The sequence below is a fragment of the Calonectris borealis genome, chromosome 31, assembly GCF_964195595.1.
Source record: "Calonectris borealis chromosome 31, bCalBor7.hap1.2, whole genome shotgun sequence".
NCBI classification, from domain to species: domain Eukaryota; kingdom Metazoa; phylum Chordata; class Aves; order Procellariiformes; family Procellariidae; genus Calonectris; species Calonectris borealis.
Genome location: NC_134342.1, coordinates 1,013,722 through 1,038,063, shown reverse-complemented (window position 1 = coordinate 1,038,063; position 24,342 = coordinate 1,013,722). Strand labels below are relative to the sequence as shown.

Sequence of the window (24,342 nt, the reverse complement as noted above, 5' to 3'; positions counted from 1 at the left end):
ATGGTTTTTGAAATACAGGCCTTCAGGGTTGGCACGTACAGCAGCACAACGTATAGACGTTCTTGGCAGTGTTTGTTCTCCTGCGCTTTGTCAACGCTACAACTCTTTATTCTGACCGTTACCTCCTGCAAGGCTGTTTATAGGGTTTCGGTGGTGTAAGGACTCCTACCCCTCGGCCTCACCTTCGTTTGTTGCTGTTCTTACTCCTGCACTCGGTCTCATTGTCTATTAAAAACATCACAAAGCTTTCAGCCCCACAAAGGAAGTTCCAAACATGTTTCAAAATACATCGATTCTGATTTTAGTTACCAAATTCTGTAAACGTTTCCTTAAACGTTAGGGCAGTACAAAACTCCCGACAGTTGGTGGTGCGTCCCGGAAACATTAAAAAGTCAGGTCTTGTTTCACGGAGGTGGTTTCCATGGGATTTGGAAGAAAGCTTCCCCACGCCTGTTTCCGAACAGGATCAGAGTTATTGTCAAAAGAATTAAGGATGATTCTTGCGATGGCGAAACACGGCCCTGGGTGCTGTCCTGCGCGTAGCGCTGCTGGGGCGAGGACCTCGGAATCCGTTTCAGGAAGGCACTTTAAGTTTTGCGCTCCCCAGCAGAAACTGAAGAATTCGGTCCACTAACAAGGCGAGGAAGAAGTCAGCCAGCAACACTTCCGTGATCACGATCTTGAACTAGGGAAACAAACACAACCCGTTAGTCCCCCTCCTCCCTCTCAGTTACTCTGTCCCCGCAGAACAGAGCCTCTGCAGCAACGGCTGAACTGGAGTTTGAACGTCTTCCTTTCACGGCGTGCTGTAAAAATGGCTAAATTGTAAAAATTTCACAGCACGCTGGGAAAAAACCCCCAATGCTTCAGCAGGATTGGTACCAAATCCTCTCACTTAAAGGGTAGGAAGGGTCCGCAGAGGGACCTGGGCGGGCTGGGTCCAGGGGCCCAGGCCAATGTGTGAGGGCCAACAAGGCCAAGTGCCGGGTCCTGCACTTGGGCCACCACAACCCCACAACGCTGCAGGTGGGGGAAGAGCGGCTGGGAAGGACCAGAGGAAAAGGACCTGGGGTGCTGGTCGACAGCTGGACAGGAGCCGGCCGCGTGCCAAGGTGGCCAAGGGCATCCTGGCCTGTGTCAGCAGTCGTGTGGCCAGCAGGAGCAGGGAGGTGACCGTGCCCCTGTGCTGGGCACTGGTGAGGCCGCACCTCGAATCCTGGGTTCAGTTCTGGGCCCCTCACTCCAAGAAGGACATGGAGGGGCTGGAGCGTGTCCAGAGGAGGGCAACGGAGCTGGAGAAGGGCCTGGAGCACAAGTCTGATGGGGAGCGGCTGAGGGACTGGGGGTGTTCAGCCTGGAGAAGAGGAGGTGAGGGGAGACCTCATCGCTCTACAACTCCCTGGAAGGAGGTTGGAGCGAGGGGGGGTCGGTCTCTTCCCAAGGAACAGCGATGGGACGAGAGGAAATGGCCTCAAGTTGCGCCCAGGGAGGTTTAGGTTGGACATTGGGAAAAATTTCCAAAAAAAGAGTGGTCAGGCCTTGGACCAGGCTGCCCAGGGCAGGGGTCGAGTCCCCATCCCTGGAGGTATTTAACAGCCGTGTGGATGAGGCGCTTGGGGACACGGTGTGGTGGGCGTGGGGGTTGACGGTTGGACACGATGATCTCAGAGGTCTTTTCCAACCTTAATGATTCCATGAAAGCTATTTAGGTAGGTAGTGCTCCTGTGAGGAGTTATCTGCCTGACATTCTGCAAAAAACCTTAAGATTCCTCCAGAGTTCCTGAGGACAGGCTGAGCCCCGTTCTCCCAGTTGAAACCATGCGTAAAATTCCGTGGGCGCAGAGAAACGCTGCCTGCTCACCTCGGGAGGGATCTCTACCAAGCCAAACTGTTCGTTGAATTCTGGCGAGGAGCCCGTGAGAAGGCCCACGATGGCAAGTCCTGAAAGGATGATGCTCCACAGTAAAGGCTTGTTCTCCCGTAGACTCTCCATAAAAGGGTGGCCCTGAAACACAGCAGGGAGAGACTGTGAGCGGAGGTGAAGCTCTACTCGTTCAGACTGGGGGATGAGGAGCAATTCGTGACACAGTTCGGGACACTTGGCTCGTTCCAAATTGGCATAAAAAGGAGGTTTTCCCCACAGAGCACCCACAAACTGTAGTTTGTGATTAGAGAAGAACATTGTTTTGTACTATTGCACCTTAATTACAAAGTCGCTTCTCTGGTGCTGCTGGAGGTGTGACTTAAACATGGCTTGCCTTGTAGTTGATGGCGAACGTGGCCATCTGCATTGCCATCGACATGATGTAGACAGTGCTGTTCACCAGGCTGGGCTCAAACTCCTTGTACAGATCCACAAACTCCTCCTGTCTAAAAGGGAACAAAGCTGGAGATCAGACTCAGAATCACCAGTTTATTTAAACTACGGTTTCTTTAAACTACACGCAAGTTTTGTTGGGCAACAACAGGTTGTTCCCAAACTTTGGTGGCTCCCATTGGCAGCAGCCCCGCCTCTGACACAAGCGTTCTCGCACGGGTGAGAGCGGAGTTGCAGGTAATCATTGGGTTCTTTTTCACAAAATATAAATCAAGTGGAAAAAAATTAGGTTTTTGTGTGTTTTTCTTTATAACTTCCCAGTAATCCACCTCACCGGCGTTATTTCTGTTTCCCTTTCCCCTCCCAGTGCGGGGACACTAGACCGTTGGAACGGCAACGTATCGCAGACCATATTCCCACCAGTTCCATCGCATCCTTTCCATGCTGGGCTCCGCGTACGACTCAGAAACGCTTTTTCTGGACATGTCTAACACATTAAACTCCTAACGCTTGGCGTGCTCAGTAAGCATTCACAGAAAGAGCGCTGTGGTGAGGGAGGTCTCTCTCCACCCTCCTGCTTAGCAGCAATTGGAGAAAATACTCCAGCGATGGAGGAAGAGACACTTACTTGGGATCGCTGCGCGCCTGGGCGCCGCGGTACAGGTAAACGAGGCTGAGGAAATGCACGAGGAACTGCAGCAGCACTGTCAGGACCGTGTAGAGGTTAAAGATGTTTGGTAGCGGGCGCTCCTTGGAAAGTGTCTTCAAAGGCTGGGGGAGAAAAGCAAGCAGGGTTGACTTGAATGGTTTTCACCATCTCTAGGCAGTTTTCCAGCAGAATCCAACTAACATTTCTCAGGAAATGCCGGCAAGAATTCCACTTCGCGCGTACAGGAGACCCACAACTTAGCTGGTGCAAGTCAGAGCCTCAGCTGAACCATTTCTCTGCATCAGCCTTCCACCTGCTCCTCCTGTAACCTCAACAAAGCTCCCTGCCTGCAATCACAAGATGCTCCCTTGAGCAAGCGCTGGCCTCAGGAGCCTCCCAAATCCAGGGGAACAAAAAAAACCCCCACCCCCTCCAGCATTGTGGACTGTTAACTTATTAAAAATGGCTTTTTTTGGCGAAAGGCACTCCTTCAGTAATCCTGACGTCGACCAGCCACTGCCCCAACGCACTTCCCTCCCCTTACCTTCGACCTGGAGATGAAAAGGAAGCAGCCAGCCAACAGCAGACCCTGCAGAGTTGCCTGAAAATCACTGAACTTCACCCCTTCCAAGTAGAGGACACTCTGGCTGTAAGCAAGGATCAGGGCGTTCAGGGCAAGGATCTTGAACATTTGGAGTGTTGTCACTAGCGTGCAACGACCTTGCTTGATCACGTGGCAGACTAAGGAGCAAGAGGAAGCAGCGTTTGGAAACAAAACAAAACAGGTTCTGGGGCTTTGTTCCTCAGTCCTCTCCTTTTCTGAAGCAGTACAGAGGGAAGCTAAGCCCTCACTGCTTGCGTCCCCATCCAAGAAACCCCCACAGGGTTGTTCCACACAAAAAGCTGGCAAAGCCATGGGTTTGGGGGCATTTCTCACCACCCCACGCCCTCTGTCTTGGCTTCTCTCAAACCTAGGCTTCTCTCAAACCTAGGCTTCTCTCAAACCTAGGCTTCTCTCAAACCTAGGCTTCTCTCAAACCTAGGCTTCTCTCAAACCTAGGCTTCTCTCAAACCTAGGCTTCTCTCAAACCTAGGCTTCTCTCAAACCTAGGCTTCTCTCAAACCTAGGCTTCTCTCAAACCTAGGCTTCTCTCAAACCTAGGCTTCTCTCAAACCTAGGCTTCTCTCAAACCTAGGCTTCTCTCAAACCTAGGCTTCTCTCAAACCTAGGCTTCTCTCAAACCTAGGCTTCTCTCAAACCTAGGCTTCTCTCAAACCTAGGCTTCTCTCAAACCTAGGCTTCTCTCAAACCTAGGCTTCTCTCAAACCTAGGCTTCTCTCAAACCTAGGCTTCTCTCAAACCTAGGCTTCTCTCAAACCTAGGCTTCTCTCAAACCTAGGCTTCTCTCAAACCTAGGCTTCTCTCAAACCTAGGCTTCTCTCAAACCTAGGCTTCTCTCAAACCTAGGCTTCTCTCAAACCTAGGCTTCTCTCAAACCTAGGCTTCTCTCAAACCTAGGCTTCTCTCAAACCTAGGCTTCTCTCAAACCTAGGCTTCTCTCAAACCTAGGCTTCTCTCAAACCTAGGCTTCTCTCAAACCTAGGCTTCTCTCAAACCTAGGCTTCTCTCAAACCTAGGCTTCTCTCAAACCTAGGCTTCTCTCAAACCTAGGCTTCTCTCAAACCTAGGCTTCTCTCAAACCTAGGCTTCTCTCAAACCTAGGCTTCTCTCAAACCTAGGCTTCTCTCAAACCTAGGCTTCTCTCAAACCTAGGCTTCTCTCAAACCTAGGCTTCTCTCAAACCTAGGCTTCTCTCAAACCTAGGCTTCTCTCAAACCTAGGCTTCTCTCAAACCTAGGCTTCTCTCAAACCTAGGCTTCTCTCAAACCTAGGCTTCTCTCAAACCTAGGCTTCTCTCAAACCTAGGCTTCTCTCAAACCTAGGCTTCTCTCAAACCTAGGCTTCTCTCAAACCTAGGCTTCTCTCAAACCTAGGCTTCTCTCAAACCTAGGCTTCTCTCAAACCTAGGCTTCTCTCAAACCTAGGCTTCTCTCAAACCTAGGCTTCTCTCAAACCTAGGCTTCTCTCAAACCTAGGCTTCTCTCAAACCTAGGCTTCTCTCAAACCTAGGCTTCTCTCAAACCTAGGCTTCTCTCAAACCTAGGCTTCTCTCAAACCTAGGCTTCTCTCAAACCTAGGCTTCTCTCAAACCTAGGCTTCTCTCAAACCTAGGCTTCTCTCAAACCTAGGCTTCTCTCAAACCTAGGCTTCTCTCAAACCTAGGCTTCTCTCAAACCTAGGCTTCTCTCAAACCTAGGCTTCTCTCAAACCTAGGCTTCTCTCAAACCTAGGCTTCTCTCAAACCTAGGCTTCTCTCAAACCTAGGCTTCTCTCAAACCTAGGCTTCTCTCAAACCTAGGCTTCTCTCAAACCTAGGCTTCTCTCAAACCTAGGCTTCTCTCAAACCTAGGCTTCTCTCAAACCTAGGCTTCTCTCAAACCTAGGCTTCTCTCAAACCTAGGCTTCTCTCAAACCTAGGCTTCTCTCAAACCTAGGCTTCTCTCAAACCTAGGCTTCTCTCAAACCTAGGCTTCTCTCAAACCTAGGCTTCTCTCAAACCTAGGCTTCTCTCAAACCTAGGCTTCTCTCAAACCTAGGCTTCTCTCAAACCTAGGCTTCTCTCAAACCTAGGCTTCTCTCAAACCTAGGCTTCTCTCAAACCTAGGCTTCTCTCAAACCTAGGCTTCTCTCAAACCTAGGCTTCTCTCAAACCTAGGCTTCTCTCAAACCTAGGCTTCTCTCAAACCTAGGCTTCTCTCAAACCTAGGCTTCTCTCAAACCTAGGCTTCTCTCAAACCTAGGCTTCTCTCAAACCTAGGCTTCTCTCAAACCTAGGCTTCTCTCAAACCTAGGCTTCTCTCAAACCTAGGCTTCTCTCAAACCTAGGCTTCTCTCAAACCTAGGCTTCTCTCAAACCTAGGCTTCTCTCAAACCTAGGCTTCTCTCAAACCTAGGCTTCTCTCAAACCTAGGCTTCTCTCAAACCTAGGCTTCTCTCAAACCTAGGCTTCTCTCAAACCTAGGCTTCTCTCAAACCTAGGCTTCTTCCCCTCGGGGAACTCGGAGACATGGAGATGCACACCAACTGCTCAGCTCCCACCATGCACTTACTGCACTGAATGGAAGAGAGCTTGGAGGTAAAGGGGGCTGCAATGCTGGCATCACCCAACTTCACGACTGGTACACGCTCCTCTTCCAAATCCTTCAGGACCTGACTGATCCGCTCCTGCGGGCGAGTAAGAGAAAGACACAAATGCACACCTCATTATCACAACCTGGATCAAAGATGATCTAGCGCTACCCTCTCCCACACCCCTGCTCCGAGGTGAGGCCGAGAAGCCTTCACGCTTGCAGCATTGGCCTGATGGCTGGCTGGAAAAGCAGCACCTTCTCTGCCCAAATCCGTTCTGCTATTTCAGGAGAAGAAGCAGAAAAGCTGGGCTTTTCCCAGTACATCCTGCCATTTCCAGTTCTCATGAACTAGCAGTAAACCAGAGGAGAAACAAAGAGCGAGGATAAGTTAACAGGCTTTTAAACATTCCAGTTACCAACCCTCTGGATGGCCAGCTGTTCCTCTCTTTGGGACATGACTCTGTGCTTGGCACCACGGGAGGTGGGCTTCACAGTTCCACTCCCCACCGACGGCAAAGCAGGCCTCCCATCACCGGGTCCATCTCGAGTTCTCTTCTTCCGTTCAGGCAGTCTCTCAGGAGCATTTGCCAGCAGTGCCACTCCTGTAAGAGTGTAAAAACATTAGCTGCAGGGAAAAAGGGCTGTAATCCCTCTGCCGGCAGAGCATTTTCACCAGGTGGGAATCCTAACTGCTATTTACACCCGGAGTCAGGTGGGCAGGCTAGTTACGCAGGGACTCCAGACACTTGCTGAAGCAAAGCTTAAGGAAAAAGATTAGGAAGAATCTTTCTGGAATGAGCTGGACATGAGCCGGCAACGTGCGCTCGCAGCCCCAAGGCCAACCCTCTCCTGGGCTGCATCACCAGCAGGTCGAGGGGGGGGATTCTGCCCCTCTGCCCCGCGCTGGTGAGACCCCCCCTGCAGCGCTGCGTCCAGCTCAGGGGTCCTCAGCACGGGACAGACACGGAGCTGTTGGAGCGGGGCCGGAGGAGGCCACGGAGATGATGGGGGTGGAGCACCTCTGCCGTGAGGGAAGGCTGGGAGAGTCGGGGTTGTTCAGCCTGGGGAGGAGACCTTACGGCAGCCTTTCAGTACTTAAAGGGGGCTCATAAGAAAGATGGGGGCAGACTTTTTAGCAGGGCCTGTTGCGACAGGACAAGGGGGAATAGTTTTAAACTAAAAGAGGGGAGATTCAGCCCAGATCTCAGGAAGAAATTCTTCACGCTGAGGGTGGTGAGACCCTGGCGCAGGTTGCCCAGGGAGGTGGTGGATGCCCCATCCCTGGGGACACCCGAGGTCAGGTTGGACGGGGCTCTGGGCACCCTGATCTGGTTGGAGATGTCCCTGCCCACGGCAGGGGGTTGGACTAGATGACCTTTAAAGGTCCCTTCCAACCCAAACTATTCTATGATTCTTCCAGGAAAATGTGTTTGCAGCTCATTCCCGCTGCCTGCTGGTGTGCACAGAGCGGGTATTCCACCAGCAGAGAGATCTTTCTTCTTTATGTTGGTTTATGCCACCAAATGATGTTGGTCAGATCGATCCCAGCCCTCAAAACACCAGAGAAACAAATATTGGTTTTGTGTTTAGGAAGACGAGCCAAACTCAGATAGGGGCACACGTGAGATCCTGCCCGCGGACTCACCCACATCTGCATGTTTCAGAGCTCCAACATCGTTGGTCCCATCCCCACACATCAGCGTGACGTAGCCCAGGCTCTTCAAAGTAGTGATCACAAACTCCTGCAAAAAGAAACGCGTAGTGAGAATTGGCAGCCTGCGGGTTCTGATACGCTGCAGATTGGGCTGGGTTACTTGTCTTGGTCAAGTGCTTCTGTTCTGCAGGAACTCGCTGGCCTTACACCCAGACTCCAAAAGCTTCCCCTTCAGGCTCTGTTTCAGGGATGCAGAGCTAGAACGGGCCAACGGGCTCAGGACTCTTTAGGATAATAATGTGGCACATCCTGAGCTCTGGTCCTTGCTTCCTGCTGGCTTGGATATTGGGAGAGGTTACGCTGCTTTGTTGGAATTAACGCTTTAGCATTAATCACGTGCTAGCATCTACGTGGCTCGCAGGCACCACACGAGCCCTGCTGGGAACCCTGCTAAAACTGGGTTTTACCAGCAGCTGAAATCTCTCACCTTCTGCTTTGGCACCACTCGGGCAAACACCTGGATGTGTGGTATGAGTTTCAGCAGCTGCTGTCTGTTCACGGACTGTAGGCGAGAGAGACCTTCCCCAGTCACACACAGGTCGTACTGCTGCGTCAGCTCTCGCAAGGAGGTTGGCAAGATTGGGAGCACGACCGCACCGTCGATGGACTGCCACTGCCAGCTGGAGTCTGGAAAGAGAAGCACAAGCTTGACATCAGCGTGCCTGCGAGGTGCCTGGCTGGGAGGAAAGCTCCCTGCCACCCAACAGACGCTGACCCTGGCGTCTGCAGCCCCTCAGCATCACGGACACAAGGTCCTCTGCTTCTCAGGACAGTGACGTGCCCACTCCCCTCTAGGTACAGTCTTTATGTGGACCCTCCTTCCCTGCAGCTCAGCTTCCCTGCGTGGCCTCTGAACCCGCACAGCAAGGAGGCCTTTAAGCTGCCGTTGCGTTTGTTATTTTGGTGCTCAGATAGCTCGGTTTAGGAGCTGGCAGAGGAATATATAGTACCCCAAGCCAGAGAAGAGAGGAGCAAAGGACAGAGGGTTATCTGGGATTCCGGAAAGCAGGCGAGTTGTTTTCTTTATCAGCATCTAATAGCACGTGGCTAACTTTGATACAACGCTCCAGCAGGGCTTGGGCTGTTGTCCTCCAAAATGCAGAGCCATTTCCTGCGTGGGATCGGTTACCTTTGCTCGCAGGAGGCTGCAGAATGAGGGTGTGCTCCCTCTGGAGGAAGTGCAGCTCCCGCGCCACGTGGCAGGCAGTGAGAGGATTGTCTCCTGTTATCATCACTACCTGAGAGGAAAGCGAGAGGGGTCAAAAATCAGTTCTGGGTAGAAAAGCAGCACTTCACAGCGAGTCGTCTTTACGCTGAAAAGACTTCTGCCCAGCTGGGATGCTGGTGACGTTCCCTATGAGATGTAGCTCTGCGCAGCACCCTGCAGAAAGGTTTTCTCTCTGGGCCAAAGCAAATCCCACCACAAAAATAACATCACATCCGCAAGGTCTCCCCGCCTTCACCATGGGGAAGCCTTTGCCCTCACTCCACAAAGGCTTTTGGTACTGAAATTCCACATGCCAAAACACCATGGCTACCAGTAAGGCTAGGATGCTGCTGAGGCTTACGTGGTGTGATGCGTTCTGGATCTCCCTGATGACGGCTTTAGAGTCAGCTTTGAGAGGACAGGAAACCACAATGAATCCAACAAATCGAAGATCACACTCCAAAGCTTCACGCTTCATCTCTCTCACCTGCCGAAGCAAATCAGCAAACAGAGCGTTACCTGCTGCTCTGTAGCAGCAATCTTGTTTTCCACTGGGTGCTTCCTTGCAATCAAAGCATCACCAGAAACACAACTGGTGCTCTGAGATGCACACAGCAACCCTGGACAGTGCCCAGCGGCTCTAGAAGAAAGGCTTCTTTGGCACAAAGCTCCACAGAGACAGCCCTGAAAACAATTACGCACGCCCATCCCCACGTAAAAGCAGGTTCACAGCTAAGAAGTTCAGTGCTAAGCCTCTTCAATTGCTACAAGGAAAGAGTTGACCCTGCTTTACAAACAGGGAAGCAGAAGTATTGATCAACGATGCACAGGAATTCAAACCTGGGAGCACAACGCAGAGGCTGCGATCTTCCCAGAAGATCCAGATCGTAAAAACAACACGGTTACAGCAGCTGTGGGCAACCGCATCCCAGAAGAGTCCCACGCCTCTTCCCTGCTCACACCACCTCTGTTTCCTTTAACAGGTACTGGGTTAACTTAAACAGACAGATATACCTGCTGGTGAGTGAGGTGCCCCAGTTCTTTGTAGCCGAGGGCCAGCACTCTTGCCCCCTCATGCGAAATTTCCGTGTGGACAGCATGATAGTTGCTCGGGCACTGAGACAGCTAGAGGAGGTGTGCGGAAAAGCATCGTATTAATACAGTTTCAAACACAATTCGGTAGCGTATTTCAGCATTTCACATTAAATATGCAGACAGGGGAAAGAGGGACCTTTGGGAGGGTCCCTCACCATCAAGGGCAAAAGTGGAGATCCCCCAGATTTAGCCTTCTGCTGTCAGGAAAAGCAACAGGGCCAGGAACGCATACGGTGAGATATTCAGATCTCACTGGGATTAGACTGAAATTCCCCAGTGGAGTTTGTTTTCACGCACGGGTTCCCTGTGCTCTTTTGCCGGATGAAATCCCTACGTCGTTCAGGTTCCAGACTTGGCAGGGACAAGCAGAGGTGTAAAGGACAAGCACACGTGCTAGAGAAGGCCCTTCCTCTCCTAGAGAGATGCGCTCACCATTTTGTGCAGCGTCTCTGGGGCCCCTTTCACAGCTGCAATGTAACAGAGATCAGTCGAGCCGATCTTCTCGTACGACGCCAAGACAGACATTCTTTTCAGGGCACTGGCAAAATGAAAGCGCTGGTGAATTTTCAGTCCCTGAGTTTTAATACTTCTGGGGAAAACTTTCTCATCTGGAAACAAACAGATCAGGAAATCCTGAAAGGTTTCTCGGTATCAAAAGCAACATCCCTCCCTTTGGGTCCCAAAGGAACCCATAGGTCACCGAGATCACACGAATTTCCTCTCCTTAGAAACAAGCATACAGAGCTGGAAATTCTAGTGCCAAGAACCGAGGGATATAACTGATCAGAACACCTGTGTGCTAGGACGAACAGCTACACAGCAGGTTGAAGGTGCATTTATAGCATATATTATTATCACAGATAAAAATCCAGAAGCAAAAACCACAACAGCATGGGTTTCAGTGGGATATACACACAGTATTTCTGGAAAATTTCTGTTTTAGTTACCTATGCATGCGAAAGCCAAGAGAGCAGAGCAGAAAGCCTCCAGAGAGACTGCCCGCAGACCATGCTAAAACCCACACCGTCATGTTTTCACTACTGCAATCTGCGCTAGTCACGCCCTGATTTTACTGACTTGGCACAATCAGAACTAAAAGACAGCAACCTGAGCGTGCCAGTTGCAGAATGCAGTACCTGCAGTCCTGGGAACAGACTTCTACTATTTGTCGTCCCTCAGACATGCAGTGCAAGGATTTCCACTGCCCCAAACCAGTTCCTGGGATCACACCAGCTGGAATTCACTCCTTGCAGAAAGCTGGCATGAGGCATAGGAAATCTCCACAGACTAGCTAATTTCATGCTCAGAACTGACAAAATCAGTGTTATCGTTGTCACCCCCCAAAAAACCCCCACCCCACAACCCACAGCGCATGGAAGCAGGGCTCAGGTATCGACCAGGGAGGAGCTGGAAACAGGTTTTACCTTTGGTCAGGGTCCAGTCCACAGCCATCAACATCGCCTTCTCTAACGGATCTCCCACCAGCGTCCCATCATCCAACTGTACAAGCGAGTGGCAAGTGGCAATCGCTCGGTGGGTTTCTACAGGAATGTCAGATACTGGTGTCACTTCCTTCCCATCCCTGCAGCATAAAAAAGACTGTCCATGTTAACAGAACCCATTCACATTATCTCAGACAAATTCTGGAATTTTTCCCAGCAAAAAATTCCTACTCTAATACAGTAAACAGAGGAACTTCTCATGGTGAGATCAAAGCCATAGGAAATCTGGCGCCGTCTCAACTGCAAACAGTGCCAAAGCCCATAATTTTTGCCAGTCCTCCAAAGCAAACTCGATTCAAGCAGAACACTCGAAGTAGAGGCCTGAACTAACACCTCTAAGTAACTGCAGAATCAAAGGACTCGGATGTCTCTCTGCTGCGGCATCCAGCCTTCAAGCACAGTTCGTTATGGCAGCGCAATGAGAAGGCAGGATGCTACTGCACGGAGGAGCAGCGGAGATCTCGGTTACATAAAAACCCTATGCAAAAAGTCCCCCAAGCCAATTAAATTCACAAGTCCTGAGCCAACAGTCGTTGCCAGAGACCAACGACCCTCTCTCCTTCTAGCTCAATCCACTTCTTTCACTCTCTGAATCCCTGATTATCTTCTCTTCCCCACTGGAATGCGATTTCACTTGTGCCTGAGGAGTTCCCACCGTGCCCAAAGCCCAGAGCACAGCAAATCATAGAAGGAAAATCAGCCGGGACCTACCTGAGCCCAGCTACTCCTCTCACTACCAGGTGATCGCTGGTTAACGTCCCAGTTTTGTCAAAACAGCAAACTTGAACTTTGCCTGCAAAGGGGATGCGGAAGGGCTCTGTACAGTACACATCTAGAAGAGAGGAGAGGAAATTCTGTGAGAGATCAGCTACAAAGCCAGGATGGGATGCTCAGTGGCTTTTATCACAAGACAGGAGCTATCAACGTGGTTCTCAGCCGGAGTTAATGAACCCTCAAGTCCCCATTCTGAATTTTCCCCGTTCTGAAATTTTGTGGCACTTGAAACCAGAACAGACACCAAATTGTAGCAGTTATGTAGTCCAACACAGAAGTCATTGATCTCCCTATTCATCGAATCATAGAATGGTTTGGGTGGGAAGGGACCTTCACACGTCACCCAGTCCAACCCCCTGCCGCGGGCAGGGACATCTCCAACCAGAGCAGGGTGCCCAGAGCCCCGTCCAACCTGACCTCGGGTGTCCCCAGGGATGGGGTATCCACCACCTCCCTGGGCAACCTGCGCCAGGGTCTCACCACCCTCAGCGTAAAGAATTTCCTTAGATCTGGTCTGAATCTCCCCTCTTTTAGTTTAAAACCGTTCCCCCTTGTCCTGTCGCAACAGGCCCTGCTAAAAAGCTTGCCCCCATCTTTCTTACAAGCCCCCTTTAAGTACTGAAAGGCTGCCGTAAGGTCCCCCCGAAGCCTTCTCCTCTCCAGGCTGAACAACCCCAACTCTCTCAGCCTTTCTTCATAGCAGAGCTGTTCCATCCTCCTGATCATTTTCGTGGCCTCCTCTGGACCCGCTCCAACAGGTCCACGCCTTTCTTGTGCTGAGGACCCCTGAGCTGGACGCAGCACTGCAGGGGGGGTCTCACCGGAGCAAGGCAGAGGGGCAGAATCCCCCCTCCTTGACCTGCTGGTGATGCAGCCCAGGAGAGGGTTGGCCTTGGGGCTGCAAGCGCAGATTGCCGGCTCATGTCCAGCTTTTCATTCACCGGCAGCCCCGAGTCCTTCTCGGCAGGGCTGCTCTCCTATATATTCCATATATAGGAATATTCCATATATAGGAACCTGCTGAATGCAGAACTGCAGGACTGTTGAGCAAGCAGGCTTTCATAGGAATCTATTCCCTCCTACACTTGATTTAGGACCCACTTCAAAGCACACACCTCCCAAGTTCTTTGGGGTTTAAACCCCCTGATACACACCAGCTCCAAAACCCATTCCGTCACTGTGTAGAAACTGAGGACACTACAGTAACTTCACACCCATTTCCTCACCAACGTCCCCACAGTTCCAGGCACAAGAAAGCAGTTCTATTTTTGTTTCTGTGTTTAGGCTTGGTACTTACAGAGCTTGGCCAAGGCGATGAGAGAGGTGTTGACAGCCAGAGAGAGCTCAATGGGAAGTTCAGGTGGAACGACCGAAGTCAGTATTAAAGTACACTCCAGGAAGAGCTTGTAGCGGTTCCTGCTAGGATCCTTGGTGCCTACAGAAGGAGAGAGGAGACCTCTATACCTCCTCACCCTCAGACTGCGTGCCCCACAGAACTAAGACGAGTACCGCAAAGAAGCACACCTACCTAGGAAGGGCTGTGGGAGGGCAAGAAAAGCATCCAGAATGCAGTGTGGGCCCCTACACTGAAACACCGGCGCAGCCCAACCCAGCTATTGTAACTCTCAGAAATTACGTCAACTGTCCTTCCCATAAGCTTTGGTACAAGTCCTGTGTAGAGACCTGGAAGAGGCAAGAAGAAATCTCACCTTCAATCCAGACGTATGCTGCAGCAGCAATGGCAAAGACCAGCAGGAACAGGATGAAAATGAAGGTCTCTAAGTTATTGGCTGTCACTCTCTTCACCCCAAAGAGGATTGTACGTAGCAATTTCCCCTGAGAAGAACAGCCTTCAGTGCAAGAAGCTATCTCTGCCGCGTGCAGTAGTTTGTTAAAAAGATGTATGAGACCCAATTTTAAAATTACAGTCTGGTGTTTTGGTGCCAGAGCCTGAAACTTATTCCCATTTCGGTAATTAATCTGTTAAAAAAACCCAAACTTGTTGCTAAGTCACTTAAGTTGATGATTTCTTTGAAGCAGTCTTCAATTTTTCAATTGAAAAAGCTCACGCTCACATCTCTAGTCTCCACAAACACACTCAATTGCCTTTTTCCAACAATTATCCTTACAGAAACAGGGATAACGAGGAGCTGGAGTATATACATAGTGCGGCCAGTCACAACAGGAACCTTGAACCCTGACTCCCAGGCTTCTGCGTCAAATATCAGACTATTTATCTGTCACACAGAGAAACGACCAACCTTATTTAATCCTCTTCCAAACAAACAAGTAATTTTAATGGCCTGATTTATATTTTCCCACTGCTGTACTTCACAAGGATTTCCTGACAGCGAAGCACTGAAGGACACAACCAGCGTCGTCGACAAGACAGAGGTGAGAAGGAACGTTCGCGTCTTACCTGAGATGTGTTGAAGCCGGTCCTCAGAGCATACGCCACACACCCATTATCGACAGCTGGAACAGGAGCAGGAACGAAGACAGTAAGTGTGAAACTTCTACAGGCTTATCACAGAGTACACTTGAAGCTACACCCTCCTCTCACTTACAAGGGGACATAGTCAACTTTAATAAAACATCACAGCAGTCCAATAATCAAAGGAAACCATTAACGACAGGGCCAAGGAGACTGACTCAATGACACCCTCCAAAAGTTGTACCAAGCCATTTAAAATAAATCTGCGAGCGCACGACAACCCTCTCAGAGGGAATTTGTGTAGGTACATACGTTTCAGTCCTGTGCTGGCTTTCTGGGGCGGGATGTGCTGCACCACTTTTGTTCCCCCAAAAATGATGTGTAGGCGGGAATCTGTCTGCATGTCCAGGACGTGCTCTGGGCTGAGATCCTCCACAGGCTCCTGCAGGACCATGTTCAGGTCTCAGATTCACGGCTATCAACAAGTAAACTCCAAGTGTTCCTTTCTGTTCTTATCCCACAAGATGTTCTCGGCTTCAGCCGAACGGGGCCTGAACTGAATCTAGACCTTAACACGCCATTCAGCTCCTGATCGGTCTGGGTTAGAGCCTGGCATCTGTGGAAATTCTGGTTTCTGGGGACTAGTTCACCCTTGGAACACTGAATTCAGCAAGGGAGGCTCTGCAAGCATTACCTTATCATTTTTAAGTCACCCACTGGCACAAAAAGAAGGAAGATTCAGGGTTTTGAAGGGCTTTACACTTGTTCCTACTCCCACCTCTACCCAGCCAAAGGAATCCAGACTGGGGAATGTGTAGGAGGGCGATGCCATGCCCGCACGATGCAGTTCAGACCCAAAGGCTGCAGACATTGCCAGACAAAACAGACGTTTCTGTTTCTCATTTACCAGAGACCATCAATCACTGACAGGGAGCCGATAACAAACAGACCAGGTTGCTTGGGCCGGCATTTAGACAAAGAGATTAATTTGCACTCGCAAATGCTGCAGTGGCTTGAATATTTTTACTGTGCCAGGTTGCAACAAAGGGACAGCGCAGAGGACATTTCACAGACCTTCATCTGCGGCACAGACTCCCCCGTCAGCATAGCTTCATCTACAATACACCTTCCACGCAACAGCAGCACATCACACGGCACGAGGTTTTCATGAGGAGATCGGCCTGCAAGTAATACATTAAAACTGAGAAGGAGCTCAAAGGCAGAAGTGACTCCCGTTTGGCTATTTGTCTGGCAGGGCACGGCTCTCCTTCAGTTTAGCTGAGATAGAGGAGATTCCTAAAGTTTCAAACCTCCCACGGGCTGCCAAGTCTACCACAGCATGTACCCACTCAGCACTGCTGAGAACCGAAAGGGTTTGAAGGTTATTAGGTCTCTATTAAAACCAGCAAAGCTTTAAAATCAAGTCACTTAGTTCTCATTGCTGTTCAGGCTTCAAAGAGTGGCACCACATCCTGGGGTAATACAACCTTAAAAGGGAGAGCAGGGTTAAGAGAGAGATCTGCCCTTCCCCTTTCCATTCTAGGAAGATGCTGTCAGGAGGAAGGGAACTCTCCATCTTCACAATCCTAAGCTGAAGAATCTGAGGCCGATTTATCTAGGTATTTACCTTTCTTTAAGAAAGGGATCCAGCCCAAGGATTAATCTCTTGGGCCCTCGAATTGTGACACCTACGAATCAAAGTCCTCAAAAGCACCCAACCAAGACCGTTAGATTTTTATGCCTGATGCAATTTCCTGCACAACTTAACGCACCGGAAAGAATCTGATTTTAAAGAAGCTTTTGATTACAACCATCATGCAAGTCATTACCAATGGAAACGATATCCCCTGGAATAATCTCATCACTGGAAATGGGGCGCCACTTGCGGTTTCTGTAAACCTGTAGGAAAAAAAAAAAAAGCACTTTCAGAAGCCCTGCATGCATCAGAAAAGGATCAGAGGAAAAGGATGGGAAAAAGGAACAGCAAACCAGCTAAAAGACAGCTACATCAAAAAATTCATGCACAATCCTCTCTGGTTCCAATTACCTGGATCATGTATGGTTTGTTGCCCATTTTTCGAATCTCTGACATGTTCCTCATTTGCTGCTGGACCAGAGAAGCTTCGAATGCAACCAACATGGAGAGGGTGAAAACACTGTAATACCAGTATTCATCCAGGCACCACAAACCCACACAGAACACCTGGGGGGAGAACACGACATGGAAGTTATTCTCATCTCCCTCACAAAACAAGTGTCTTCAATTTCTAGGAATTTTTTTTTTAAGCTAACTTTGTACGCATTTAATTGTAGGAAGCCAGAAAAACAGAAAATCACAGTAACTCATTAGGGAGAAAGAGGGTCACTCCCAGAAGTAAAATCAATATTACAGTGCAAGAATAGCATCTACTCCCGATTTTGAAGGCTGCCAGCTGATCTATGGCTCTCAAGCCAGGATTGTGAGGAATTCACTCGGTTTTTAGCAGTAAGAAGTATTTACAGCTCTTTTTGTTTGTTTATTTTACCTGAAAGACGAAGAATGGAGCTGTAGCTCTTTCTTTAAAGAGCTCCAAGAATTCCGGCACCACCATCTCAGCCCTGGGAAAGAAATGAATCCGTATTAACCTAAACATTCCAGATGCTCAGCAAAAGCCCGACCCAAAAGCCACCTGCAGCCTCTGTACTCCAGAATGTCCACAATCTCCCTACTTTCAATTACTTTGATCCAGTGAATTTGTAACAGGCAATTAATTTCCATCTATAGCCCACCCTTGGCCCGATACTATTCTCCATCCTTAATGGAATTTGAAGCAAGTGCCGGAAGTAATTGAAGTTTAAAAAACAGGACTAGAATCGTGGTTCAACACCGTTGTTCCTGACACACTGGGATACTTTGGCAGAGAGAGATCCACGCCTGGAAAACTTACTTGTTTGTACCGTATTTCTTCTCAGCTGCTCGGATATCTTTGTCCTCCTGATAGCCTCGGGCATTCTGGTAGTAACAAAGGGGATGTTCCACAGGGAAAGCTACAGGAAGAAACTGTTTCTTGCCTTCTATCTCACATGAGTATTTGATTTTCTGAAATTCAAAGGAAAGAGCCTCCTGCCCATCCTCACCCTGCAGAGAGCGGGGAAAAAAAACCACCGGTTGAACACACACCAAAGGCTTCACTCCACACGTAACCTGGCCTGAAGAAGGAAAGAAACCCCAGTCCCTTAGATCTTCAGTTATTGCATGACACACGCACCGGGAAACACCGTGCAATCTTTAACATCCCCACTTTTGACTGACTGCAGCTGATTTTTCCCTAATTACTTAAGTTAAAAGCTAATAAACTGCAGGCTGACGGCACGACGTAGCAGTTCCCTGGCGCGTGACAAACGTCAGTTCTGCTCCCGACAGCCGTACCCTTACCTGGTCTCTGTGGAGCGGCACTAGTTCTACCGATCCGTTATTTGGGGTTGGCACAACTTTAGCCAAGGTGGCTTTCTTAGGACAAGGTTCCTGAAACACAAACAAGACACGCTTCGTAAAGTGGATCACAGACCCCGAATTTCAACGAGTCGGGGGGGAATCCTTGCCGGATCGCATTAAGACACGCGGGGAAAAAGAGCTCTTTGCAGCCGGATGCTTTTGCAGAGCCGTTGTTAGAATCAAAGACATTCCGATTATCACAATCCATCCCCAAAATCGTACCCTACCGCTAAAAGAAGTATATTCAGTACTTCACTTATAGTTAAGACATAAATAGCTGCCAGGAAGTCAGGATTACAACCTCGACTGCAAAAATGGCAACCAGCTGCTCCACCGTCAAAAGACGGAACGATCGACACTAGGAAAGGCAGTCGGCCCCTGCCCTGAACACTCAATTCAGCCCAGGCTGCCTGTGCGCAGACGCTGGACTCCCCGACACCGCTTCGGGGGTGGGGCCTGCCGAACCTCTCCTTCTCCCCCGCCAGCACACAGCCACGCTGCCCAAGCCCAGCTAAAGGGAGAAGCGTTTCTGTGCAAAGCGTCTCCTCACGCCCATCACCCTCTCCCTCATCGCGCCTGCAAAGCTTCCCTGTGTGGCTGATGCGGCTCTGCCACGTTGCAAGAAACACCCCCCTCCAAGGAGACTGAAGGCCCCCGCGCCCTCAGCCGTCCCCGCAGGACAGGAGAGCCCGCGGGGAGAGGCAGGAGCCTCCCCGCGCTGCTTGGGGGCAGCCCCGGGGGGCTGTCCAGCGTGGCCGGCCCCGCGGAACCGGGACTCACCCGGACGCAGGTGAGGGCGCAGTGAGCGTGCACCGACCACAGCCCCGAAAGCACCGTCAGCAGATGGACGACACCGATAGCGGCGAGCGCCAGCAACGCGGCCTCGGGGGGCGCGGGGCCCGGTCCCGGTCTCGGGCCCTCATCCTCCTCCTCCGCCGCCGCCGCCGTCGCCTCCCCCCATGCCGCCCACACGCGCGGTCCCCACAGCCACAACCAGGCCGGGTAAAGCCCCGCTACGAAGGGCAGCACGGTGCCGTGGAGGAGCCGCGGCCGCCGGCGGTACAGCGTTACCGACGAGACCAGCTCGTCCACGGGACCCGGAGCCGGGCCGGCCGCCGCCATCTTCCGAGAGACCGCAACGACCCACTTCCGCTTCCGGGGAGGGGAGGGGGGGGGAGGCCTCGCGCGGGGCACTCAGCGCCTGCGCAGTGGTCAGCTTGAGCGCTGCGCGGGAGGGGCGGCACCGCTGCGCCCACGCGGTTGCGCATGCGTCGCGCCGTGAGGGGGGGGCTGGCGGCTGCGCATGCGCAGCCGCCAGCCCCCCCCTCACGGCGCGACGCATGCGCAACCGCAGTAGAGTGGTGGCCGCGCATGCGCAGAGAGGTGGCGGCCGGAGCTCCGGCGGCGGCGGCATGTGAGTAGGGGGCGGCGGGGGGACCGGGCCGGGCCAGGCCGCGCTGCCGCCCCCCCCCCCGAACCCCCGCGTTAACTTTGCCGTCTCCCCGTAGGCAGGCGGCCCTGGAGATCACGGCACGCTACTGCCGCAGCGAGATGGAGCAGTACGGGCGGTGCGTGGCCGCCAGCCCGGCCTCCTGGCAACGGGACTGTCACCGTCTCCGCCTCAGCATGTCCCGCTGCGCCGCCGCCCAGTGAGTGCGGGGAGGGAGGGGGGACGGGGTTGGGTTGGGTTGGGTCTGTCAGGGTTGGGCCCTGCGGCTCCCGGGAGCTGAGGGCCCGGTGTTGTCCCTCAGCCCGATCGTGCAGCAGATCCGCCGGGATTGCGCGGAGCCGTTTGCCGCCTTCGAGCAGTGCCTGAAGGAGAACCAAGCCTCCGTCATGAACTGCAGCGACCACGTCAACGCCTTCCTGCTCTGCGCCGACCAGGTGAAGCTCTCCACGTGAGGTGAGTGTCGGGCTGCAGAGCGGGGACGCTTTCCCTCTAGACCTGCGCTCCAGAGCCCTCCTGCTGACAGGCGCTCTGCACGAATGCTTGGGAGCTGCTCACGTAAGCAGCTGGAGTGGGCCCCAAAAATGATCAGGAGGATGGAACACCTCTGCCGTGAGGGAAGGCTGAGAGAGTTGGGGTTGTTCAGCCTGGAGAGGAGAAGGCTTCGGGGAGACCTTACGGCAGCCTTTCAGTACTTAAAGGGGGCTTGTAAGAAAGATGGGGGCAAGCTTTTTAGCAGGGCCTGTTGCGACAGGACAAGGGGGAACGGTTTTAAACTAAAAGAGGGGAGATTCAGACCAGATCTAAGGAAATTCTTTACGCTGAGGGTGGTGAGACCCTGGCACAGGTTGCCCAGAGAGGTGGTGGATGCCCCATCCCTGGGGACACCCGAGGTCAGGTTGGACGGGGCTCTGGGCACCCTGCTCTGGTTGGAGATGTCCCTGCCCGCGGCAGGGGGTTGGACTGGGTGACCTGTGAAGGTCCCTTCCCACCCAAACCATTCTATGATTCTGTGATTCTATGGATAGTATGGCCCAGAATACACAGACCTGCGTTTTTCTCCCACCCGCCTTCCCTTCCTGTCCCTATAAATTTGGACTTAGCCTCCTCAGAAAAAGCGCAGCCAAGAAGTACATCTAGGCTAAAAGTGTGGTAATTCATTGGCGTGGATCGTCAGGGGCTTTAAGTGACGTGTGTGTGGCCATTATGGATGTGAACACAACAGCGTATTTCTCCAAATGGGTTGGTCATTCTCAGTGTCGGACTAAGCCGATACCCTGTGGCAAAAGGCTCTGGGAGGAAAGCAGTCTTGCTGAGGTAAAGTCATGATTTTTGTCCAAATCTATTAACCCGGTCATTGGTTTTGTACAGTAATATGTACTAAATGGTTTTGTTGGGGTAGGTCAGCTTGCGGCGCTCTGCTAATGATCTTGTACACATCTACGGAGCAACGTTAAAGTAAATAACATGTTAGTTAGCATATAGAAATCACCTGAATGTGAGATACTCCCATGACCTGATGTGGTTATCTACTGTACCTCAAAACTAGGGGGCTGCATACGCACGGAGCCTGCCTGATGCATTTATTTGTGCTGTTTTTTTCATAGGGGAGCCTTGGAATTAAAATTCATCTTCAGGAGTGAATGAAAAGTCTTTCTGTTCTCTGGAGTATCGTTCCGATGCTTGGTTGGGTTGGTTTTTCCCCTCTGAAAAACGAAGCGCAGCTCTGCGATGTGGTTTTCTTGGTTCTGGTCACACTACGCTTGTCTTCAGCAGGCAGCTGGACTCTGACCGGGACGTCAGAGCGTTCCCGATCCGTCGGCACTTGTGTGCTGATAACGCTGGGTTTTGCCTGCTGAGTTGCCTCTAAAAACTTTAGAAGTAAATAAATTACAGAACTGGGTTGAAGCGACACCAAAGGACCAGCAGCAACCTGCAGATGTGCTTGAATAGGAACCAAAAGCTAAAATCAGCCTTTACCTCTTTTTCTGTAGTCTATTCTTTGACAGTTCCTGTGATAATTAAGCACAATATTTTCCTTCGTCCCAATAAAAAAACACTTTTCAAGATCCAAAGCCAGTTCTGGCTTTTCCCACTGCTGATGGAAGCTGCTCTCTGAGCTGGACCGACGACAGGGACATTTCTTGACTGTAAATGTCCCAGCTTGGCCCACTTGAAAACATCCTGTGCGGCTCCCAATTTTGGGGGAGCCGCGAGGGCTGTAGCCCCGGGCCTTCTGCTGGTTTAGAACAGCAGAGGGAGTCTTCCCACCGGCAGAAAAACTGCGGACTTCAGAGCCCTGGCTGCTCTATCGACGGCGCAACAGAGATCTTCCAGCGCGGGGGTGTGGGGGGACACCTCCGGTTGTTCTTAAACGGGGCAACAAAGAGCCAAGTCTAAGGAGAGGTTGTTTCTGGGCTGTAACTAGTGAAAAAAAAATTAAAAAATAGAAGAAACCATAGATGGTCTAACGAGGAGTGGGATTAAGACCCGGGCTTATGAGATCTGTGAGCACTTCTGTGGAGGGAGAGCGTTGGGGCGCTGCGATCTAGGACCCTTGGGTCTCCTCCAGTGTGCCGTGTCCGAAAATCACCGTAGGTCTGTTTAATGTGCTGTTAGCGGGACTGAGAATCTCTCCCAGCAGAAGTTTAAACCTTCTGGAAAGTCCTTTGGGGTGCTGGAGACCAGGAAGGAGAAATGAGCTTCTACAACCTAGTTACACCAACGCAGCTTCAGAGGAACAGCTTTGCTGCTGTCCGGAGTAGGAGCTTGGTCTTCCGGAAAAGTTACAGGGAACCATAAACCAAAATTTTCCAGAAGTGTGCAGGCAGCAGATGACAAGCAGAAACCATTGTGTACAGCGCCAGAGTCTTTGTCTGAAAGTACAGCACAGCTTTGCTGTTTTGTGAGGTTTTTTTTATATCTCTAAGAGAGGGTGAGGCATGGACCGGGAAACTTGGCTTTGACCTGGTTCCCAGGGGTTCCTACCCCCTTCCTGGGACACATTAATCCTTATTCGTGTTTCAGCCAGGCGTAAGTCCAAGCGTTCGCCTTTGAGCCCGTGGTGGTTGGCAAACATCGCGTGCATTTTCCAGTTGGGCAGAGTTTAACTCCTTTGGGGAGAGGGACAGCAGATTTAAGTTGATCTGTTCCAGCTTTTAGCAGAGCCCAAATCACAAAGCTGGCTGTCGGCGTTGCTGTTGTCTGCCTCACAGAGGTGGCTGCATTTCAGCAGCGATGGGAGCGTAGGAAGATGCTGGAGTCATGTCTAAAAACATATATGCACGCTTGCAGAAAACTCTTTGTTTGTTTTTATCAAATGCTGTCCATTTGAAACGTAAAGAGCCGTTTTATCTTCCGGCAGAAAAGTTGGGAGAAAAAGGTGATGGTAGCGTTGCTTCAAAATGAATTTAGAGAGGGGGCAAGTGCTACCAGAAAAGGAGGAGAAATCTATTTTTAGTGAATCTTTCGAGTTTTATTTATACCAGGCAGCACCCCATTAGTCATAAATGTCTGTGGTGTGAATAGCTTTATTAAGGATGCCGTTATACAGGAGCGAAGGTGCTTTACATGTTGTTGACATTGTATTGAAATGTCAGCCTGTCAGCAGAAAAGCCATTTTTCATTATGTTTAAGGTGCACTGGGCCCCCTCTTAAGCCCAGTTATGCCTCCTCCTTCTCAGGAGCCTGAGCCACTCTATTATTACTTGCTCCAACACGTTAACCACTGAGCTGCCAGGCGCTTGCTGTTGTCATCGATGAGCCAAACTCTCACAGGGTTCAGTCAACTTGTTACTCGGGGGAGGGGGGAGAGGAATATGCTGCTTCATCCTGTTTCCCTGTGCCATCGAGGAGAGAAATGCTTTCTGAGACAATGTTAGGCAGCTGCAAGTTTTATTCTGAATAAAGAATGTCCTCGTACATCTTTCGCTACATGTGTAACGTAAATGTAGAATAACTTCGCGTAGCAGAGAATGACGGAACCTTCCCGTGGAGGGGAGTATTGTGGGGATGGTCACTACCTGCAATTGTTGCCTTCCTCAGTTTACCACCTCCCTTGGAAAAGTTTCTAGATTAAATCAACTTGTAGCCCTGGCAAATTTGGCAAATTCCTTTCTGAAAAGTGAAAGGAATACCAACAATTTTCTTTCCTTCAACTGGATGTGCCAGGTAATGACTAGAAGAAGCCAGGGAGTATTCTCTTGCTTTCCTCTTCGCCTCGAAGGAATCTGTAGCTATATGTGCAGTCCTGCGTGATGAATCAGTTTAATTCTCACTTAGGCAGAGGGCCCTAAGACCTCTGTAAGTGAGAAGCACAGAGCAGGAGTTTTGCAGCTCTTTTCTTCCTAACTGTGTGGGCTACCTGCTCTTGCTGGAATAAAGTCGGAGTGGCAATTACAGGTATTTCTGGCGTTGACAAACATAAGGGGAGGGCTGCTGTGGATCTGACTTGCGTGGATGCGTGGTAGCAGCTGGAAATAAAGCAAAGCCGTATACACAGGGCGAGCAAGTGTCCCCGTGAGTGTCGGGAAAAGC

General features: G+C 51.0%; 2 protein-coding genes across 3 annotated transcripts; one reads left to right on the top strand and one right to left on the bottom strand.

The window, feature by feature from the left end:
- Positions 1 to 187: 187 nt before the first annotated feature.
- On the bottom strand, positions 188 to 19,512 carry ATP13A1 (ATPase 13A1). 2 transcript variants are annotated; one of them, XR_012670502.1, is made up of 26 exons: positions 19,140 to 19,512; positions 18,300 to 18,389; positions 17,812 to 18,002; positions 17,410 to 17,482; positions 16,932 to 17,087; positions 16,714 to 16,783; positions 15,959 to 16,065; positions 15,197 to 15,326; positions 14,870 to 14,925; positions 14,160 to 14,286; positions 13,748 to 13,885; positions 12,388 to 12,508; positions 11,599 to 11,756; positions 10,607 to 10,782; positions 10,094 to 10,204; positions 9,441 to 9,566; positions 9,002 to 9,110; positions 8,300 to 8,499; positions 7,804 to 7,900; positions 6,579 to 6,760; positions 6,138 to 6,252; positions 3,511 to 3,707; positions 2,946 to 3,088; positions 2,201 to 2,370; positions 1,862 to 2,005; positions 188 to 685 (listed from the first exon to the last, which is right to left on the bottom strand). XR_012670502.1 is itself a non-coding variant. In XM_075134326.1 (26 exons), exons 1-26 carry the CDS (start codon positions 19,479 to 19,481, stop codon positions 575 to 577), a joined length of 3,582 nt encoding a protein of 1,193 aa, XP_074990427.1. In that variant the 5' UTR covers positions 19,482 to 19,512; the 3' UTR covers positions 188 to 574. The 2 variants fall into 2 exon arrangements, 1 of the variants encoding a protein (XP_074990427.1); XM_075134326.1 differs by having other exon boundaries at positions 2,259 to 2,370.
- Positions 19,513 to 19,700: 188 nt separating this feature from the next.
- Positions 19,701 to 23,739, top strand: CHCHD5 (coiled-coil-helix-coiled-coil-helix domain containing 5). The gene is made up of 4 exons (XM_075134325.1): positions 19,701 to 19,773; positions 19,868 to 20,008; positions 20,111 to 20,262; positions 21,414 to 23,739. Coding segments are annotated over exons 1-3 (294 nt in total). The 5' UTR covers positions 19,701 to 19,771; the 3' UTR covers position 20,262; positions 21,414 to 23,739.
- Positions 23,740 to 24,342: the final 603 nt, after the last annotated feature.

Bases quoted from the DNA above. Each gene is read 5' to 3' on its own strand.
- ATP13A1 (XM_075134326.1), bottom strand. From the start codon at position 19,481: ATGGCGGCGGCCGGCCCGGCTCCGGGTCCCGTGGACGAGCTGGTCTCG. The intron at 16,784-16,931 runs GTAATTGGAACC...TTTTTCCTACAG, and splicing joins ACAAACCATACATGATCCAG to GTTTACAGAAACCGCAAGTG. The intron at 9,567-10,093 runs GTATATCTGTCT...TTGCTTCGGCAG, and splicing joins GGCACCTCACTCACCAGCAG to GTGAGAGAGATGAAGCGTGA.
- CHCHD5 (XM_075134325.1), top strand. The intron at 20,009-20,110 runs GTGAGTGCGGGG...GTTGTCCCTCAG, and splicing joins TCCCGCTGCGCCGCCGCCCA to CCCGATCGTGCAGCAGATCC.